Consider the following 22,796-nt stretch of genomic DNA (forward strand, 5'->3'; position numbering starts at 1 on the left):
TTTAACTTTGTATTGCCTGAGCCCGTCTTGTCACTAAAACAAAAGAAAAGAAAAAGTTTTAATGGAATATAAGCCACCACCATTAAAATAAAGAGTAATGCATTCTGAGAACGGTTCTTGTTTTAGAATATTTATACATGACTTACGGGTAGTTCTTTTTATCTAAAGGACCTGTGAGTTTGCACTTGGGAAGCTCCGGGACAGACTGCCTAGCAACAGAACCCCAGTGTGGCCTGAACAATACTGGGGTTAAAAATTCAGATAGATTGGTCTTTGAGCTTTCAAGTTGTTTTTCACCATCTATAAGCAACATTAGTCCATCTGCTGGAACACTACATGAATTGATAACAATTACTGGATGTGGCTTCAGTAATCTCACATGTGCCAATAAGGTAAGAATATAATGATCTCCTTTTTACTACTGTGTACTCAATAAAAGGAAAATGTTTCATCCATAACCTCATAACGTAACTCCTAACAGCTTTATTGCAATATAATTCATATACCATACAATTCACCCATTGAAAGTGCATAATTCAATAGCTTTTTGTATATTCACAGAATTGTGTATCCATCCCCACACTCAATTTTAGAACATTTTACCTTAACCCTTAGACATTATCCCCAACCTCTCCAACCCTTCTAGCCCCAAACAACCATTATCTATTTTCTGTCTTTATGGATTTCCCTATTCTCGACCTTTCTTATAAATAATTGAATAATGTATAAATAATAGAATGATAATAATAATAAAATAGAATGTATAAATAATAATGTGGTCATTTGTGACCAGCTTTATTCACTTAGTGTAATGTTTTCAAGGTTCTTCAATGTTATATACTATGTTTATCAGTGCTTCATTCCTTTTTATGGCTGAATAATATCCCATTATATAGTATACACATTGTATTTATCCATTTATCATTTATGGGCATTTAGATTGTTTTCACCTTTTTGGCTATTATGAATAATGTAGCTATGACCATTCATGTATGGTCATAGTTTTAAGATTGATCCGAGAGATGCTTTAATCAGCCCCCTAAATCAGTTTTATGAGGAAAAAAGTTTGCACATGATTAAATTTTTAAAATTCAGTTGCTGTTAATATAAAATTTAAGTTCACTCCAGAGTAATGTATTGACTTGTTTCCATATTCATCTTACTTTCAGGTTACGATTGGTAGCTACCCCTGTATTGTAGAAGAAAGTAGTGATAATTCCATTATTTGTCATATCGACCCTCAAAACTCAATGGATGTTGGCATCAGGGAAATTGTCACATTAACTGTCTACAACCTGGGCACTGCTCTCAACACGCTGTCCAGTGAATCTGATGGGCGTTTTGTACTTTTGCCAAACATCGACATGGTGCTGCCAAATGCAGGATCAACTAGCGGAATGACCAGAGTGACCATAAAAGGCTCTGGATTTGCGGTTTCTTCTGCAGGTGCAGAAGTCTTTATGGGTCATTTGCCATGTAAAGTTCTATCTGTAAATTACACAGCCATTGAGTGTGAAACATCTCCCGCTCCCCAACAGCTGGTGAAAGTGGATCTTCTAATACATGGAGTGCCTGCCCAGTGTCAGGGGAACTGCAGCTTTTCATACTCAGAAAGTATCACTGCTTTCATAACGAGAATCCTCCCAAACTCCATCAAAGGACCTGGAGAAGTTCTTATTGAAGGAGACGGTTTTGGCACTGCCTTGGAAGACATTGCTGTTTTCATTGGACACCAACAGGTCAGAGCAATAGATGTTAATGACAATAACATCACCCTGCTGGTGAGTCCTCTCCCAGCTGGACTTCATCCTCTTAGTGTTGTGGTGGGAAGTAAAGGTGTGGCTCTGGGGAACCTTACTGTTAGCAGCCCAGCAGTTGCATCTGTCACACCCACTTCTGGAAGCATTGCTGGTGGAACTCCTTTGGTGATCACAGGAAATGGCTTCTATCCAGGCAACACCACAGTCACTGTTGGGGATGAACCTTGTGAAATTATTTCTGTCAACTCCAGTGAAGTCTTCTGCAGTACCCCGGCAGGGATGGTTGGGAGGGTCGATGTGAAGATCTCCGTTAATACAGTTGCTTATCCACCTCTGTCATTTACATACACCTTGGAGGATACTCCGCTTCTCAGAGAAATTGATCCAAGGACAGGTACTCCAATGCCTTCCTTTTATTGTCTTGATATGATATTATCAGTAATATTTACTAGTGTAGAAATGGAATAATGTTTATCTGTGATTATTAAGATGTGTTCTTAGACAATCCACTTAACTCAATTAATACATGGGATTTGAGTTCTGTGTAGTTTCCGTTTTGTGATTATTTTTTGCACATTCTTATGATGAAATTTTTAATCAAATTCCAACTTCTATTTTGAAACAAAATCCCCATTAACATGACCTGAATTTCAAAATGAGGAAGAAATAGATGGGTATCTATGAGTTGAATTGATAATTTATGTCATTAATGCTGGTATGGCACAGGAAACAACTGTTAAAATTCAGGGGTAGGTGATCTTACTAAACATTGAGACTTTTTCTATGTATCTTGTTTCCATGAAACTACAATTGAATACTAACTTATTAACTCAACAGAGTTCTTTTTAAGAAGGTAATTGGCCCATTCAGATGGAAAAAATATTATGAAATAAGATTTGCATAATGATTTAGCATAACTCATTTTTCTAAACTAAGAACAGATTGAGATGTCTTAATTTTTTTTGTCATTATTCTATGCTGTTTCTGATAATCTTCAAGGTGTTGGAATGCTTATCATCTACATAATGAATTCTGGAGAGGCAGCTATAGTGTAAAGGTGAGAACATGGCCTTGATGCCTAGGTTCAAATCTTGGTTCTTCTAGTTTATAGTAATACAACTTCAGACAAATTTTTTTTTAAATATTAGTTTCCTTATACATGCAAGTACCTACCTGATAAGGTTAAATAAATTCATTCATAAAATGTAACCTAGAATGGCAACTTTAATAAGAAAATAATTAAATGTTAGCCTTAAAAAAATTTTTTTTACCTTTATTTATTTTTGAGAGACAGAGACAGAGCATGAGCAGGGGAGGGGCAGAGAGAGAGGGAGACACAGAATCTGAAGCAGGCTCCAGGCTCTGGGTTGTCAGCACAGAGCCCGACGCGGGGCTCGAACTCACAAACCGCGAGATCATGACCTGAGCCGAAGTTGGACGCTCAACTGACTGAGCCGCCAAGGCACCCCTAAATGTTACCCTTTTAAAAGGCTATTTAAAAATAATCTTTTTAAGTTTGTATTACTAGAAAATGTGCCAGGTTTGGGTAAGATGTATTCTCTCCCTTCAAGAGTTTGCTAGTGAAATTTTCTTTGATACATTAAGTTTTCTCATTTAGGAATTTTTTTTAAAGTGAACATTAATATAGCAATAACATACATTTCCCCATGTATTTGTAATCATTGCAAATGATGAATTGGATATTGGCATGTGTTTGTATTTCTGTGAGCCATTTCTGTTCCATCTTTTTGCCTGAATGTATCCTTCTTTAAAAAAAAAAAAAAAGGTTTATTTAGGGACACCTGCAGGGCTCAGTCGGTTGAGTCTGACTTTGGCTCAGGTCATGATCTCATGGTTCGTGAATTGAAGCCCTGCATCAGACTCTCTGTGGTCAGTGCACAGCCTGCTTCGAATCCTCTGTCTCTCTCTCTCTCTGCCCCTCCCCCAGTTGTGCTCTCTCAGAAATAAATAAAACATAAAATAAAAATTAAAAAATTAAAAATAAAGTTTATTTATTGACTTTGAGAGAGAGAGAGAGAGAGAGAAGGAGAGAGGCAGAGAGAGAGGGAGAGAGAGAATCCCAAGCAGCACAGGGCTCAAACTCTTGGAACCTTGAGATCATGACCTGAGTCAAAATCAAGAGTCAGACTCTTAACATACTGAGCCACCCAGACACCCCTGAATGTCTCTTTCAAGCAATGTATTTGAAGTTATGGAACTTGCAGACAAGTGAGAACTGAGCTGCTTTATTTACCAAAGAGATAGGCAATAGATCAAACTTAGAACAACACTTCCATTTGATAGGTGAAAATGCTAGACAAAATTAAAAATTTAAGACTAAAAAATCATTTTTTTGGCTTGTATCTTAAAACTATTCCTAACATGAAAGATCTTATTAATTTCTGTGGTCTTTAAAATGACCATTTAAATGTCAGTGGTCTTTACTATGGTCAGTTATATGGCCATTTTTACCATTACTGCTTGAATTAAAATCAGCCTACTATTTGATGACTCTATGTGTAACAAGTTATGTTGGTTAATATCTATTCACTTATTCTTTAAATATGAAGGCATTCATTTGGATGAACTATGAAAAATTCCATGTGTTTAATTCCCTTAATGCATTTTTGTGAAAAGGAAGAAGGATTGAAGTACTTTGTTCTATGTGCATTTATTCAAGGCATCAACATTCATCTATAATTCTTAAAATTAATTCCTTGTTTCTGTATTTACTATCTTACCTATCATAATTTGTTTATCAAGTATATATATTGAAAATATTTAAATTAAGAAAAATAATCCATCCTCAAAAGAGTTGCCAATATCAGGAAAGTACTAAAAATAAAAAATTCTAAGCCTCATTCATAAAATATACTCCAACTCACCACCCCTGCTCAGACATTCATACTTTTTTTTATTTTGAGAGAGAGAGAGAGAGAGAGAGAGAAAGCATGATCAGGGGAGGGACAGAGTGAAAGGGAGAGAGAGAGAATTCCAAGCAGGTTCCACACTGTCAGTGCAAAGCCTGACGTGGTTCTTGAATCCATGAAGCACAAGATCATGGCCTAAGCCGAAATCAAGAGTCAGACACTTAACCCACTGAGCCACCCAGGTGCCCCAGACATTCATACTTCTTAATTCTGAATCTTTTTCTTCTCTTTTCCCCTCTTCTGCAGTAGCCTGAATTAACATTAACGATAGCAGAATAACAATGTGCTGGAAAATAATGAATGTTGAGATAATTTATAGTAAATATACTATAGATTATAATATATGGTATAGCCAAACTTTGTATTTTGTTAATGTTTTTTAAGCTTTAAAATACTGGATATTATTTTGTTTATGGAAGTAATTAAGTATATCTTTCAATGCATATATAAGTACTGGATATATTGTTTTCTTTTTTTTTTTTTTAAAGGTCCACCAGGAACCCAAATTCAAATCACTGGATCTAATTTTGGTATTGATATCTTGGAAATTTCCGTGATGATAAACAACATCCAGTGTAATGTAACCATGGTCAATGATAGTGTATTGCAGTGCATCATTGGAGATCATGCTGGTGGCACCTATCCTGTCATGATGCATCATAAGACAAAAGGCTTTGCTGTGTCCACAGTTGTATTTGAGTACCCACTTACTATTCAGAATATTCATCCAAGCCAAGGTAGCCATGAATGTGTAGGAACCTACAAATATTTTAAATTGTTTCAGTAAACACTTAATCTTCAGTAAACACTTCAGTAAAAAAATTATTCTTTAAACACTGCTAAGATTTGTAGTTCCTATAACACATTGAAGATAGTTTGGTTTATCCATCAAATAAGCATGTGCATGTATCAATGAATCACTTCAAAATATTCATTTACTGCCTATATTTCTCTTAGTGTTAACATAATTTTATAAAATCATATTTAGACGTCACTGACCTATAATTACGAATACATAAATATTTTTTTCTATTTGAAAATTATCTTAGTGGTTAAAGAAAGTATAATCAATGTACTCTTAATTAAATAGTAATTTTGCATTTATGTTTTGACTACTCTGAAATTCCTTTTGACATCTCTGGTAAATAAAATTTTGGTTCCTAGAAGTAGTTGAAATAAATGACAGGATGTAATGTTTACTCAGTAAACGTTTTTTTATTTTTTTTAAATTTTTTTTTTCAACGTTTATTTATTTTTGGGACAGAGAGAGACAGAGCATGAACGGGCGAGGGACAGAGAGAGAGGGAGACACAGAATCGGAAACAGGCTCCAGGCTCTGAGCCATCAGCCCAGAGCCTGACGCGGGGCTTGAACTCACGGACCGCGAGATTGTGACCTGGCTGAAGTCGGACGCTTAACCGACTGCGCCACCCAGGCGCCCCTACTCAGTAAACGTTTTAAATTAATACCATCAAAAGGAATTCTGTTGCATTAATATAATATATACTATATAATTTCAGTTCTAAGAATCATTTCATTTATTATAATTTACTTCCATTTCAGGTTTTGAAATATGTACACAGAGGAGGTTTTCATTTCATTAGCTGTGTTTTTCCCTTTTATTTTTCTTTATTAGGGAGCTTTGGTGGTGGTCAGACCATGACTGTGACAGGCACTGGGTTTAATCCACAGACCTCAACTATATTAGTGTGTGGCTCAGAATGTGCAGTTGACAGGCTTAAATCCGATTGCACAACACTATTATGTAAAACTCCACGTAATAATGGTAAGTAGTCAGAAAAAAGAGTGGCAGTCTCTGAGAAATGGTTAATGTTAAAGAAATCAGAGTCTAAATTTCTTCTAAGATTTGGAGGCAATTGAATCACCTTTATGACTGTCCTCATTTAAAAAATTTCTTTTTAAATTTTTTTTAACGTTTATTCATTTTTGAGAGACAGAGACAGAGCATGAGTGGGGAAGGGACAGAGAGAGAAGGAGACACAGAATTTGAAGCAGATTCCAGGCTCCGAGCTGTCAGCACAGAGCCCGACGTGGGGCTCGAACTCACAAACTGTGAGATCATGACCTGAGCCGAAGTTGGACGCTCAACCAACTGAGCCACCCAGGCGCCTCTGACTGTCCTCATTTTAAACAATTTCTGTAGAACTTTGTTTTCTAGGTTTATATGTCTTTCAAGACTCATGACCTTTGGGCTAGATTAAATTGTTTATAATAAATTGTGGTTTTTCAGTTTATCAGGTAAACTGAGCATGCCTAATGGAGAACACATTTTTAATTCCTATTGAACTGTTAGATTTCCGTTAAAGATAAGATAGTATAATGGTTATGAGTGTAAACCATGATAATGCATTGCCAAGATTCAAACCCAAGCTGTGTCTTTGGGCAGGTTATTCAACTACTCTGTGCCTCAGTTTCCTCATCTGTAAACTGAGAATAATCACATTTTCCTACTTCATTATTGTAAGGTTTAATAAGTTAATGTATGTAAAGTGGATGGAATGATATCTGAAACATGAGATGTGATTTGCTGTTGTTATTATTATTACTCTTATTTATTTTTATTTGGTGGTTAAGAGCCCGGGCTCCCAGGAGCCCCTGAATTTCATTTTTCCACTTACTGTGTCACCTCAGTTAAGTAACTGAACTCTATTTCAGTTCATGCATCTATTAAGTGGAGATATTATTAACCCTAATTCTTGGGTTATCATATTATTGTGAAGTTTAAACATCTGGTATTTTAAGTACACAACACATTTTAATTATCCAGTGAAATTTAAGATGAAACAAAAGGAATGCTCTAGGTGAATAAAAAATATGGTTTATACACATTTAAAAAAAATTAACAAAATTTGAGGAAGTCTTTATAAACATTTTTACTTCTTCTCTGACTTTTTAAAAAATGTTTATTTTCGAGAGAGAGAGGGAGACAGAGTCAGACAGAGTCCAATTGGGGAGGGGCAAAGAGAGAGGGAGACACAGAATCCAAAGCAGGCTCCAGGCTCTGAGCTGTCAGCACAGAGACAGACGTGGGGCTCGAACCCACGAAACATGAGATCATGACCTGAGCCGAAGTTGGATGCTTAACCAACTGAGCCACCCAGGCACCCCTGACTTCTTAAACAAAGAATATTGAAGAAAATATAACACTTTTATGAATGAGCTTATTTATCATTTCAACATCAGTTTATATGCTGATTTTTTTTTAATGCAACAGTGCTGTCAAGATTTGTCGAGGTTTTTGGGGCTGTCTTGATGCCAGCTCTTCTTCTTTGTACACTTTCGTACCAGATGTCTGTGTTCTTTCTGTCTCTTAGCTCACTTCCAGCTGTCAGTCCTTGCTGCTCTCAGCCTGTGTGTCTTACCAGTTCTCCCTCCCTTCCTGCTCTGATTTGTAGTGTTGCATCCTCTAGGGCTGGAAACCACAGGGAGGTTTGTAGCATCATCTACAGTAAGAGTCTCCAGGAAAGGGTCTAAGGGGTTTTCTCTTTGACTACATGCATGAATTTTGAGATTTTTTGGCTATTGCTAGAGATCCTTATTAATTGAAAAATAGCCTGTGTATATTGGAAGTGATTACAGGAAAAGGAAGATGTTATTGAAAATGGGAGTTTTGGAAATGAATAAGGGCCTGATGGCAGAACTGTCCTCAGTTCGATCCTCTTCTCACAGGCAGAGGACCTGAGCAAGCCTGTGAAGTGAGTGTGGTCAACGGGAAGGATTTGTCACAGTCCACGACCCCTTTTACGTATGCCATGTCACTGACTCCACTCATCACAGAACTATTTCCCAAGAGAGGCAGTACAGCAGGGGGCACCAGACTTACGATCACGGGATCAGGCTTCAGGTACTGTCTTCACACACACATACATAGGTGTATATAAGCTCAAGGCATCACTCTTCCTTTCTCCTATGCAAGGACAGTGCTTAAAATACTCACGTAATGTGTACCCATCTGCTCAGAAGTCATGCTTGAGGCACATCCTAGTACTAATAGCCAACATTTATCAACTACTTACTCCATGTCAGGCACCTTCCTACCCCACAGAAACTTCCTGCCTTACCATCTTAGATATTTTTATCCCATTTTATGGCTAGGAGACTGAAATTAGGTTAAATAATTTGCCCTAAATCCTAGTTAGACCCCAAGTATAAATCACATCTTGTTATGTTTCCCCTACTATCTCATCACCAACCATGATCTGCTTCACTGAGTTGATGAAACATGTCTTCATACATCATGTCCATTTCATTGTAAGTGGCCGGATTCCTTCTTCCTAAACATATTCATTATTTGGCTCAAATTTGTATACTGCACGGTCATTATTCTTCAAGTGGATAAGGCTGACTTCAAAACCGCAGATCATTTAAATCATAGAAGGCAATTTTAATTTCTCAAGTACTTAATTTCTCAAGACCTTGGACTTGAATTTTTACATGGATATTAAATTCTGAAGTCTTTGAATTTAGTGCAAATATCACATAAACAAAAGGATCCCTGAAAGTCTCTACCAAAAGTGGCTCTTTAGAGACCAACATGGATTCTTTCAATAAATTGAACCCAGGCAATTTTTCTCCCAGCACTGGAATGCCTGCTAATTTGTACAGCTTTATGTCCTGTCTTCTTAATCTCTGTTTACTTTTTTTCTTAACACATAGTTTGAAGACTTGCTATTAAAAAAAGTGTCAGTCTGCACTTTGATGGATCATGGAGTAAGATCATTATTTTTGCAGTAGTGCGTATCATTAATAGGGTTTGAAAATGTTACCTAGAAATTTGAGGGAAGAAAGTCAATGTTTTGTTTGTCCCCTTTTTCCTTTACAGTGAAAATATGCAGGATGTTCACATCACCATAGCTGAAGCCAAATGTGATGTTGAGTATTCCAACAAGACGTTTATCATCTGTGTGACAAATGCCCACACCCCTTCAGGGTGGGCTCCAGTTAACGTCAACATCAGGAGGAATGGCGTGGCCAAACTGGTAAAGGTGCTGTTGAGTATAGTACTAATGACAGTAATAGAAAAGTAGAAGAGAAAGGAGAAATAGAAAACATTATGGGAGATGACATAATTGTTAATGGACTTTTTACTCTGTTAATGTCTCCAAAAAATAACTGAAATGTAACTATGCTAAATTTAAAGTAACATGTTTTTGTTGCTTGTTATTAATATTTTATGATTTCAGGTTTTTACTTATTCTGGATTGTAGGCTAACTGGTAATTGATTTTTCACTTTATAATTATTGTGAAATAAACCGACAGACAGCTGTGACATATTTAAAGTAGATTAAACTTGGGGCACTTGAGTGGTTCAGTCAGTTAAGTGTCTGACTTCAGCTCATGATCTCCCAGTCTGTTAGTTTAAGCCCCGCATTGGGCTCTGTGCTGACAGCTCAGAGCCTAGAGCCTGCTTCAGATTCTGTGTCTCCTCTCTCTGCCCCTCCCCTGCTTGTGCTGTGTCTCTGTCTCTCTCACAAAAATAAATAAACGATTAAAACTTTAAAAAAAATTAGGTAGGGGCGCCTGGGTGGCTCAGTCGGTTAAGCGTCCGACTTCGGCTCAGGTCATGATCTCGCGGTCCGTGAGTTCAAGCCCTGCGTCAGGCTCTGTGCTGACCTCTCAGAGCCTGGAGCCTGTTTTAGATTCTGTGTCTCCCTCTCTCTCTGACCCTCCCCCCCCCCCCCGTTCATGTTCTGTCTCTCAAATAAACGTTAAAAAAAAATTTAAAAAAATAAAAAATAAAAAAAAATCAGGTAGATTATACTTTGTTACTAATGAAAATGTTTCCTGGTTTAGGTTCCTTCTTGTTTGAGAAGTTGAATGAATCATTCTGATAAAACGTCTGTATTTAAAAGCTTCTCGTATTTTATTACAGGATGATGCTGACTTCCTGTATGTCGATGCCTGGTCTTCCAACTTCTCATGGGGAGGAAAATCTCCCCCCGAGGAAGGGTCTCTAGTTGTTATTACAAAAGGACAGACAATTTTGCTGGATCAAAATACACCTATTCTGAAAATGTTGCTTATTCAGGGTAAATTTCTGAAAACCTGCTTATTAGATTCTGTCTATGGAATATTTCTGTGAATAAAATTTAGTTAAAACTCATGATTATGATTATTTATAGTGGTATGATGTTTTTAATGCAATATGGAATACTGTGTTCTTTAAATTGAACATCATAATCCATTTGTGGTATGCTGTTATTTAGTGTGTTGTAACCATAATCTTTTGATGAAATGGAATGGAAAATATCAGAGCGTCTTGCCTTCTTATGGGTAAGCACCTTCTAAAGTTAAATGTTGTTTTGCGAAACTTTTGTTTCAATAATAATGTATGTGCATGTGCCTATGCCTCTCCGCGTGTGGTGAATCACAACAGTAAAAGGTATTTCCCATTCAGAAAAGGACTGGTATAGTGGCCCCCAGGGGTTATAAAATCAGAGAGATTTGCTAAATTCTATACTAAATGACCACCCCAACTCCCATTGGGTGCCAGGTGTGACTCTCACCTTTGTCTTTCAAACTACTTTCATTGTACTTGGGCTTCTCTCTGCTTCTTGATATTCCATTAGTACAGAGGAGGAAATAACCAGAACTGTTACAACTGCATGTAAAAGCAACAATATTTGGTGCAAGTAAAATGTTTTGGGCTTTCAGGTATCAACTTTGCCATAATGGCTTTAGCTGCTCAAAAACCTTTGTGTTTTGTTTTTGTTTTAACTTCCAGGATAATAGTGTGTTTCAAGTATTTGAAGTTATTAACTCTTGGACCTTTGGACAAGTAAAGTTTTACTGTTGACAAATTTACATCAGTCTCATAAAAATATATCTCAGCACATTCTTTAATAATGCTAATCAGGCTATAGGTGTTGCTGGTGCAAATTAGTGGATAGGAGTTCAGAGCTAATGTCAGCATTGTCATGATTTCTATAAAAAGTGCTTTTCTTTCATTTTTAGTTTAATTTAATTTAACTTTTTCTTTTCTTTTCTTTTCTTTTTTTTTATTAAAAAAATTTTTTTTCAACGTTTTTTATTTATTTTTGGGACAGAGAGAGACAGAGCATGAACGGGCGAGGGGCAGAGAGAGAGGGAGACACAGAATCGGAAACAGGCTCCAGGCTCCGAGCCATCAGCCCAGAGCCTGACGCGGGGCTCGAACTCAGGGACCGCGAGATCGTGACCTGGCTGAAGTCGGACGCTTAACCGACTGCGCCACCCAGGCACCCCTTTTCTTTTCTTTTTTAGAGAAAGAGAACACAAGCAGAAGAGAGGGGCAGAGGGAGAGAGAAGGAGAATCTTAAGCAGAATACCTGCTCAGCATGGAGCCCAGTGCAGGGCTCAATCCCATGACCCTGGGATCATGACCTGAGCTGAAATCAAGAGCTGGGTGCTCTACTGACTGAGCCACCCATGTACCCCTAATTTTAATTGTTTTTGGCCTTAATTTATATTTTGAAGACTTGTGTTTATAGAACATGTAGCTGCACTATTTAAAAGCATAGAAAATAACAGTGATCAAAGGAAAATAATCTGTCTAGGGATTTAATTTTCCATCAACTCTTGGGTCTTGTCTGAAATTTTTGTATTTTATATTGTTAAAGAGCTGAAGTTAAAGTGACATGCATAGTGATAGCAGATAAGAATAAGAAATTAGGGCTGGCTCAGTCCGTTCAGTGTCTGACTTTGGCTCCAGTCATGATGTCACGGTTTGTGAGTTTGAGCCCTGCATTGGGCTCTCTGCTATCAGCACAGAGCCTGCTTCCTCTGCTCCTTCTCTCTCTGTCCCTGCCCCACTCACGCACATGCCCGCTCTTTCTCTCAAAAATAAATAAACATTAAAAAAAGAATAAGAAATTAAAATTTTATGTGTAATCTGATAAATAGATTTTAATAATAATTTCCTTTGTTATATTTCAAAATTGTGTGGTTCACAGGTGGAACTCTAATATTTGATGAAGCTGACATTGAACTCCAGGCAGAAAATATTCTAATTACAGACGGAGGCATTCTTCAGGTATACGAGAGAACCTGATATGGAATCCTTGCTAACCTCTCTCCATCTCTTTGTAAAATACCACTTGTAAAATGGATGGTTAATTATAACAAGCCCTCACAAGTTTATCTTTATGTAGGTCTCCATTACTAGTCTAAAATCCCCTTTTTGGGAAAATGTCTTCCAGAGTGTTCTTGTGCTTTCAATGGGAAGAGAATAGCATACTATCATAGAGCCAAATTTTAAATAGAACAGAAAAAAATAATAGCTCTGAAATGTGGCTAAAGTCAATCAGTATACTTTCCAAAGATCTGACTAGAAAATGTAAGGTTTATCTACTGGAAGAAAGATTCAACCGAGCAATCAATTTCTCAAAAGAAAGGGTTACTTTTTAAGTGGTTAAAACTGTGGATATTGACTTTTAACTTTCTGAATGATGCTTGTGAAATCCCTTGCAGATTGGGACAGAAGCATCCCCGTTTCAACACAGGGCGGTCATTACCTTGCATGGGCACCTGCGATCTCCTGAGCTCCCAGTATATGGCACCAAAACTCTGGCCGTGCGAGAGGGAATCCTGGATCTGCATGGTAGGGCAGCCAAAAGGGCTCAGAGAATTGGTCCAGGAGATACGAGCCAGGAAACAAGGGATAACCCTCCTGACAACTCTCTAAAGGAAAACTTGCCAAGCTTCTCCTGTCTTTACATGTCCCCTCTTTGTTCCTCTTTATCTCTGCCCTCCCCTTATCCAGGGCAGGTCAGCCCTTCCTACTACCAAGACTCACAACCCAAGTCACTCCTGGGGACACCGTTCTGGATCTTCTCTACACCGTTCTGCTTCTTCCTTTGTATGTGTTCTCACAACACCTTTTGCCTATTTCAGCACCTACCAGAGTACATAGTGATTATTACTGCTTTCATTTGTCTATATACAAAGGCATTAAGTCTGGAAGCAGAAGATTGTAACTTCTAATGTTTGTATTTTAAAATGGGCTCTTTCTAAAATATAAGTTTATAGTTGTACTTCTATATGACTATATTCTGGAAAATTACCAGCAAATAAAAATGATTATGATCATGTTTGAGGTATCAGGCTTACTTATTTAAAGGAAGCATGGTGTGAATCGTTTTTATGTTAAAGTCTTCTATATTGCAATAATCTGTTTCTTTCATAAATTTAGAATGTATAAACACAATCCCTATTATGATAATAACTGTCACCCTGCATTGTGCTAAATAAATATCCTAATGTAATTTTCAGAAGTTTACACATTTCATTTGTCTCTAGATTATCAATATAAGCAATTTATATCAACAATGGCAAAGGTAATAGGCCTCTGCCTGTTTTAACAATAGTATCAAATCACATTTATATTGTGTTTTTATAAAGATGATTGTTTTAAATGGAGTATATCATTGCAGAAGGATGATTTTTAGTTTTATAGACCCACACATGTTATCATAACGTAATTGTTACTTTTATAAAGCAAGCATTCTAAATATTTCTTTTTCTTTTTTGAGAAAGGTATAAAATGCCAAGGTAAAATGAACCTTTCCAAAGTTGATTCAATCCGGGCAAATATGAAAAATACATAAAGCCCTCACTATGCAAGAAAACACGTCTTTAGACATACTCAGTCTGGGGGCACCTGGGTGCCTCAGTTGGTTGAGCATCTGACTTCAACTCAGGTCATGATCTCATGGTCCGTGAGTTCAAGCCCCATGTCAGGCTCTGTGCTGACAGCTCAGAGCCTGGAACCTGCTTTGGATTCTGTGTCTCCCTCTCTCTCTGCCCCTCCCCTGCTTGTGCTTTGTGAATCTTTCTCTCTCTCAAAAATAAATAAACACTGATTTAAAAATTAAAAAAAAAAGAAAGAAAGACTCAGTTTGTCTGTTGGCTCCAGGTCTGCCTGTTTCTGTGATCTGGACTCGTCTGGCTCATACAGCAAAGGCGGGGGAAAGGACTTTGATTTTACAAGAAGCAGTAACTTGGAAACCAGGCGATAAGATTGTAATCGCAAGCACAGGTCACAGGTATGATGTCTTCTGGGCATGATAACTTTGATTTAGAATAGAGATTTTTTTTAACTCTGCAAAAGAGGGATGATCCAGAAGGTCTACAACTATTTGATTTAAATTTGAAACCTCTAATAAAGAAATATAAATAGCCAAGTACATATTTGCTAAATGTTAACATCAGGTTGAACACCACTGTGTTGTTTTAATTGGTTAATTTCTAATAGGAAAAAGTATAAATTTGAACCTATAAAATGTATACTAATGAAATATTTTAGTTGTCTTTCACGGATAAATTCCCATGTAAGATTTTGCTTGAAAAAAGCATTCTGCTATTAAGTCATTTAAAACCTCTGACTTAGAGCTTTAGCTAAATACATTAATGAATGCAAAAATGTAAACGAGCTGCTTTATTTGGGGTCACCAGAGAACACGGTGTCAGGCTGCTGGGGAACTCTTTCATATCTTACAGTCTTAGCAGTGGTTCCCATGGAGCAAGGTTGTTAGTAATGATTGAAACAAAGAGAAGAAATTATTACAGATTGAGTGATGATTAACACGACCTTTTACATGTCTGACATTTTACAATTGAAACGGCCTATGACCCTGAATTTCTGCTTAATTATATATATTAGCAAATGAGAAATAAAAAGAATAAAAATAATACAGCTACACCAAGAATATTGGTGGGGAAAGGGAGCAGGAAGAGCTTTATTTTTGCTTTATTGTTCAAATTATGGGTAATAGCAAAATTGGGTATGGTCATGCTTATCAGGTAACAAGTAGTAATTTATGGTAAGAAACGGCTAAATTATGTTAAGGTCGTGACTCAATTTAGAATTAAAATTCAAGATGGCATTTTGATTTTGCCATTTTCCAAGTTAAAAATAGACTTGCAGATGTTCGGAAGAGTTAAGTATATACTTAGCTTTATAAGTGCCCTTTTTTTTCCTGCCTTTGGAAGAAATTTTAATTACATAATGGCAAAATAAAAAGCAGCAAAATGAGAGGGCTTCCGAGTAGAATAGAAGGTTCTTGTTTATAGCTTTTCTGTGTGAAATAACAGGGTAAATTTAGAACTTAGCTTAGAGATATTTAATTTTAAGGAACAAGAATTAAGAAGTTTCCCACCAAACTGAACTCATTGTTTACTATTTCATTCATACGTTGTATTTAAGAATTTGTAAAAACAAGTGGTTGAGAAAACTACTAAAGTTAGTCAGCCTGGACCCATTTCCCAGCAATACCACTTGCCAGGTCTGCAGCCATAGTATTTCATCTCTGTACTTCAGGAAAACTAGAATGCTAATAGTGTCTATGTCAGAGTTATTGTAAGAATTAAATGAGTTAGTATGTGTAGGCACTCAGAGTGAAACTGGCTCAAAGTAAGTGCTGTATAAATGTTAGATATTATTACAAAGGCATAAAAATTGTGTTCAGGTGCACATAACATATTAAAATGCTTTGTAGAACCTTCTTTTCTAAAGAAATCTGTGTATCATCTGAATCCAAGAGAATTTGGGAGAGGCCATCCTAAATCCCTTTTCTATATCGCCTAAGGGATCTTACACTCTTGGTATACCCTTAGCTCAAGCATCATTAATCCTCACCTCCCCATGGCTTCCTTTGCCCACAGTTCCTTCTCTGAGTCTTTTGTACTTTGGCTTTCTCCAGCCACTCACTGTCTTGAAAAATAACTTTATTCTCTTATCTTTTCTAGCTGCTTTCATTTTGCTTAAAAAAATGATTAATTTGCTTAAATATTATGCCCATTTTTTTCATTGCATTTTTGTTATCCATTTTTTCCCCTTAAGCCCTTACAGTCTAGTTTTGATCTTCACAAAAACTTTCCCAGTGACTTTCTGACTATCAGTATCTGTCACTTCCTGCACATCACCAAGTTCTTTGGGTCCTGCCCTTGAAATGTCTCTTCCATCAGCTTTCCCTGCCCTTAGTTTAATTTAGACTCTGTCCCTCACACCTGGAATATTACATCACCTTCCGATGTGGGCTCCACTCCTCTATTTTCCTCCCCTCACTAATTCGTTCTGCATTAATTTGTTAAATCAATCAAACACTGTTCCTGAGTTGTGACAGGCACTGTACTAAGTGCTCAGCACACAAAATGACTTAACCTCTGGGTGCCTTACCTGCAGGAGCAGCCAGGTAGTGGAAGGGACGAAGAAGCAGATAGGAGAGCCACAGCAGACATGATGGGCCCGCAGTGTGGCAATGGTGGGCACTGACAGGGCATGAGATAGAGTGTGTTGGGAATCCAGAAGAAGAGCTGCGAAAGTTGAGAGAGGTGTCTTTTTTTTTTTTTTCTTTTTTTTTATTTTTGGGACAGAGCGAGACAGAGCATGAACGGGGAAGGGGCAGAGAGAGAGGGAGAGACAGAATCGGAAACAGGCTCCAGGCTCTGGGCCATCAGCCCAGAGCCCGACGCGGGGCTCGAACTCACGGACCGTGAGATCGTGACCTGGCTGAAGTCGGACGCTTAACCGACTGCGCCACCCAGGCGCCCCCGAGAGAGGTGTCTTTTTACCCAGTTTGCATGTGACGTTGTCATTTGAACTAGTATTTAAAAGAGGAAAAAGATTTGCCAAGGGAGAGATGAGTCAAAAGGGAAGGTCAGGAAGACACAGAAATAACTCCCCTAACCTTACCTCTGTTGAAAACATCAGTCACACACTTTAGTAGATAATATACAATCAGGCACGGGCACACACATCTCTGTAAAGTCAGGGGTACTTTCTACTTGGCATCCTTCATTCTGTGCCTAGAAAACCAGCTAGACACTCAATAAATGTTTGCTGAATGACTGAATACATGAGTGAGTATATTATAGAATCGAGAGGTCCTTTCGCTGTGGCTGGAATTGGAGGTGTTTTGAAGAAGTGGTAGAAATAAGGCTTCATATACTTCCCCTCAGTCTTGTCTTTTCCCTACTCAGAAACTTCCAATGGCTTATCAACCTCAGCACTGTTGACACGTTGGGCCTGACAAGTCTTTCTTGTGTGGGGCAGCCCCTTGTGTTATAGGATGTTTAGAAATATCCATAGCCACTCCCCACTAGATGCCAGTCGGACCCCCATTTGTGACAGCCAAAAATGTGACAGGCATTGCCAAATGTCTCATGGGCAGATATAATCATTCGCAGTGGAGGACCACTGCGTGTGATCTTCAAAGTTTTAAGTGAATGGCTTATGTGAATAGTTTATAGGAATTAGTCCAGTTCTCTCTAAACAACTGCAGCGCTGGGAACATATTTATTTAATTGAAATGCATTTGTAAAATTTGCTCACTCTAAGAAAGAGTTAAACACCATTTTCGAATTCCTCTTCAGAATGTTGTAAGACATTTAAAAATTTCCTAGTTTATAGAGGGAGTGTTCAGAGAGCATAAAACAAATGCACTGAAACAAGATTATGTTGATTTAGATTAATCTGGAAAGGTTTTTGTTGAAATTTTTACAGACACGGTCAACGAGAGAATGAAAAACGCACCATTGCATCCGTATCTGCTGATGGCACAAACGTAGTGCTCACTGACCCGCTGAATTACACACACTTAGGAATCACTGTCACACTCCCTGATGGAACTCTGTTTGAAGCAAGAGCAGAAGTTGGAATTCTCACAAGGAATATTTTAATAAGAGGATCTGATACTATGGAGTGGAATCACAAAATTCCAGCATGTCCTGATGGATTTGACACTGGTAATTTTAGCAACCTGAGTGTGTCAGCTTGTAAATTGTTTCCAGACATTGTAAAAGTGCTCCCTGGGAGAAAAATCACCCCCAGTTAAAAACTGCTGTTAAAAGAGCATACTAGGTTATGCTCTAGTACTAAATAAACCTCAAATGGCATTTCTCTTTAAAATGAGAAAGGTTTATTTCTCACTCACGCTGCACGTGTCCAATATGCTCATTGTTATGATTCTAGGATATAGGCTGATGGAGACTCCACCTCAACATAGGCCTCTGTGATCTCTGGGACAAGGCAATGGGATGGCCAGGGTGTCAGGCAATATCAGTTAATCACTTTGGTCCTGAAGAGACGTGTCTCTTCCACTCAAGTGTCATTAGACAAGAAATGATTCCATAGCTTACCACAGTTCTTATATGTGTGCCTGTGTGTGTATGCGTGTATATATAGATAGAGAGATGATAGATAGATAGATGCTTTTATGTAATAAAAATACCATTACAATATGATGTATAGTTAAATATTAAGAAATATGGTTTAAAGATAGACTTCAGTGGGTTATATTAGAAAAGGCTCTCTGGATTCAGTGTCAAATAACCTACATTCTGATTCCAGTTCATGAAACCTAATATCATCCTGTTTAAAATAAGAATATTTCCTGTTCTGCCCACTTACTGTAGTTACAGGAATTAAGTGGCAATATGCATATTCTAGTGCTATACAAATATAGGATTTGCATTATGTTAATCTCCAAATATTGGGGCAAAGCTTCAGAGATAGTAAGAAAAAATATCTTTATTAGTATTAATTTAACCAGTCAAATATTTATTTAGTATCTTTGAAAAATGCTGTAATAGGTACCTTAGGGAATGCAAAGGTGAACGAGATAGAGGAGGAAATGATGTAAATGCAAATAATTATATCCCAGGATGAGATTAAAATTATGTATGAATAAAAAGGTATAATTAGGTATGGGGGATCTATATAATTAAAGGATTTTGCCATGGTTTTTCTTTATGATATCTTAAAAAATATTTTTCAAGGTGAATTTGCTACACAGACATGCTTCCAGGGAAAGTTTGGAGAAGAAATAGGAAGTGACCAGTTTGGAGGCTGCATTATGTTTCATGCTCCTGTCCCTGGTGCTAATATGGTAACTGGAAGAATAGAATACGTAGAGGTAAGACGCATTGTTAGTAAATCACAGTGGTTTGCCAAAAGTTATCCATGGCAGTGACTAAGCACTGAACTCCTGCTGTTGACCAGATGCTGCTTATGATCTGGTAGAGGAGACAGAGAAGTAAACAGACAATTTTGATACACCCAATTATTCACCCATTTAATCATGCCAAAATTTTGTTTCTTTTTCTCACACCCCACATAAAATTCGTCAGCAAGTTCTACCCACACAGCCTACAAAATATAATGACCTGCATCCACTCTCCCTCCACTACTGCCACCCAGTCCCTCACCCAAGCCACCGTCCCCTCTCATCTGGACTACTATGATTCCCTCCTAACTGGTCACCGTGCTTCCACCCTTTCTCCAATAGAATCTCCATGCCACAGCCAAATAAACTTTTTAAAGTATAAATCAGATCTTGCTGCACCCTGTTCCAATGGCTTTATGTTACACCTAAAACAAAAAGCCCAAGTCCTTCCCATAGGACCCACACGATCTGTCCCCCAGCTTGCCTCTGACTTTATCTCCTGTGACTCTACCCAGGCTCATGCCATGCTAGCTGCATGGGCCTCCTTGTCAAGCACATTTCTGTCTCAGGTTCTTTGCATTTGCTCTTCTTTTTGCTTGGAATGCTCCTCCAGCAAATGCTTGTATGGCTCACATTCATTTCGGTCAGGTGTCTTTCTCAAATGTCCTCCCTTAAGAGAGGCCTTTCCTTACTGTCTTTATTTGAAATAACTGCCCAAACCCGTTTTCCTTCATTTACTCATAGCTCCTGACATATATATATCTATTTTCAATATCTCTCCCTAGAACATAAACTCAATTAGTTCAGAGATTTTGTGTTTCTGGTTTTCTACTGATTGTCCTATAGCTGAAACTGTGCTTGACATACAGCAGGTTCTCAACTGATTGTTAATGTAACCAATTTGTGAAAAAATGAATAAATACGCAAGTTATCCCCAGGAGATTAGGAGCCCCTCTGTAACTTACTCATATTCAGTCTATATAATCAAAATTTAGCACAGTTTTTATCAGATGTTCAGTAAAAGGGAGGAGGATAGGAAGGATGAAATGATGGAAGGAAGGGAGGGAGGGAGAGAGGGTGTGTGTGAGAGAGAGAGGAATAGTAAAATCCATAAATCTATTAAATTGGAGACACCTAGACTGCAAACAACGTATTAAGGGTGGTAGAGGCAACACCTGTTTCTCCCTCTTTCTAGGATATGTTACACATATGTGACATCTGAGATATGGACTAAATAAGGTCAGGGTCGATCTGTGTATTGATTATTAGTAATAGTTTTTTATTTTTAGATGAAAAATGAAAATAAATAGATGCCCTAATATTTTTTCTAACATTATGGGATCATATTACACCCGCACACTTGCACACGCACTCCCACACACTGGTATCCTCTGTATTAAATTAATGGATTATAGACCTACCGGAAGAAAGCACAGCACAGTGGTTAATAAAAGCACCAACCTAGAATCAGACCACCTTTAATGGAGTTTAAATGGAGTTTTATGACCATGAACAAGATTCTTAGCCATCGTAAACTTCATCTGTAAAGTGAAGTTGGTGACAAATGGCTACCTTGTAGGGCCGTGGTAAAGATTGATCATGCATATAGGACACAGCACAATATCTGGCAATCGGTAAACATTCAAGAAATATTTGTTATTATTATATAAGAATCAGAGTGAAGGAGAAAAATAAGTCTTTGAAAGGTTTTATATTGCCAAACATGGAAGTTTAGTAATAGATTGAGGTGAAAAACAAGATTCAGAGATGGCTTTTGTTCATTCATTCATTTGGTAACAAGTATGGGCTGTTATATATTGAATAAAACAATGTGGATTGAAGGTCACATAACAGATTTGAAGGATAAACATGAATAATATGGCAGATATAAATGTATTGATAATAATTAATATAAAATTGGAGATTGTTTTGAAACAAGAAAATATAAGCCAGGCAAATTATGAGTCTATGTGTATCACTAAATAGCTATGATTTCTGGGCTTGACAGATATTCCATGCTGGCCAGGCTTTCCGGTTGGGGCGATATCCAATTCATTGGCACCTGCTTGGAGATTTGCAATTTACATCTTATGTAAGAGGCTGTGCAATTCACCAGGCCTATAACAGAGCTGTTACTATCCATAACACACATCACCTGCTGGTTGAGTGGAATATTATATATGATATCAAGGGAGGAGCATTTTTTATAGAAGATGGTATTGAACATGGCAATATTTTGCAATATAACTTGGCAGTCTTTGTGCAACAAAGTACTAGTCTTTTGAATGATGATGTGACCCCAGCTGCATTTTGGGTAACCAACCCAAACAACACCATACGACACAATGCAGCTGCTGGAGGCACTCACTTTGGCTTTTGGTACCGAATGAACAACCATCCTGATGGGCCATCCTATGACCGAAACATTTGCCAAAAAAGAGTTCCTCTTGGAGAATTCTTTAACAACACTGTTCATTCTCAAGGCTGGTTTGGACTATGGATATTTGAAGAATATTTCCCCATGCAAACAGGATCTTGTACTTCTACAGTGCCAGTGCCTGCGATATTTAATTCACTTACTACTTGGAACTGTGAAAAAGGAGCTGAATGGGTCAATGGAGGAGCCCTTCAGTTCCATAACTTTGTGATGGTAAATAATTATGAGGCTGGAATCGAGACCAAGAGGATTCTGGCTCCTTATGTTGGGGGATGGGGTGAAACCAATGGAGCAGTGATTAAAAATGCCAAAATAGTTGGGCATCTTGATGAACTGGGAATGGGGTCTGCATTTTGCACAAGGAAAGGCCTGGTTCTCCCATTTAGTGAAGGCTTGACTGTATCTTCTGTACACTTTATGAACTTTGACCGTCCCAACTGTGCAGCTTTGGGAGTGACATCCATCACTGGAGTTTGTAATGAAAAATGTGGAGGTTGGAGTGCAAAATTTGTTGATATCCAGTATTTTCACACACCAAACAAGGCTGGCTTTCGATGGGAACATGAAGTGGTACTGATTGATGTTGATGGTTCACTTACAGGTAATGTTATATTCTCATCTGGTAATATACATTGGAAATGTTTATGTTTACACAGAGAGTTGAACTGTCAAAGCAGACTCACATGAATCACAGATCTTACCCAGCATCAAACTTTGGCAATGATT

At 37.7% G+C, this 22,796-nt stretch overlaps 1 protein-coding gene across 1 annotated transcript in view; it reads left to right on the top strand.

Moving 5' to 3' along the window:
* PKHD1L1 (PKHD1 like 1) overlaps positions 1-22,796 on the top strand; it is a 167,568-nt gene that overhangs the window by 70,243 nt on the left and 74,529 nt on the right. The window contains exons 37-49 of the mRNA XM_047074118.1: positions 169-392; positions 1,170-2,154; positions 5,179-5,427; positions 6,327-6,476; positions 8,381-8,555; positions 9,534-9,690; positions 10,585-10,741; positions 12,644-12,723; positions 13,161-13,290; positions 14,605-14,734; positions 18,193-18,434; positions 19,467-19,603; positions 21,642-22,671. Coding sequence (XP_046930074.1) covers positions 169-392; positions 1,170-2,154; positions 5,179-5,427; positions 6,327-6,476; positions 8,381-8,555; positions 9,534-9,690; positions 10,585-10,741; positions 12,644-12,723; positions 13,161-13,290; positions 14,605-14,734; positions 18,193-18,434; positions 19,467-19,603; positions 21,642-22,671 — 3,846 coding nt within the window. The remainder of the gene's footprint in view (positions 1-168; positions 393-1,169; positions 2,155-5,178; positions 5,428-6,326; positions 6,477-8,380; positions 8,556-9,533; positions 9,691-10,584; positions 10,742-12,643; positions 12,724-13,160; positions 13,291-14,604; positions 14,735-18,192; positions 18,435-19,466; positions 19,604-21,641; positions 22,672-22,796) is intronic.

The sequence above is a fragment of the Lynx rufus genome, unplaced genomic scaffold, assembly GCF_022079265.1.
Source record: "Lynx rufus isolate CCGP_SWC_20201006 ecotype Redwood Valley unplaced genomic scaffold, mLynRuf1.p SCAF_12, whole genome shotgun sequence".
In the NCBI taxonomy this organism is placed as follows: Eukaryota; Metazoa; Chordata; class Mammalia; order Carnivora; family Felidae; genus Lynx; species Lynx rufus.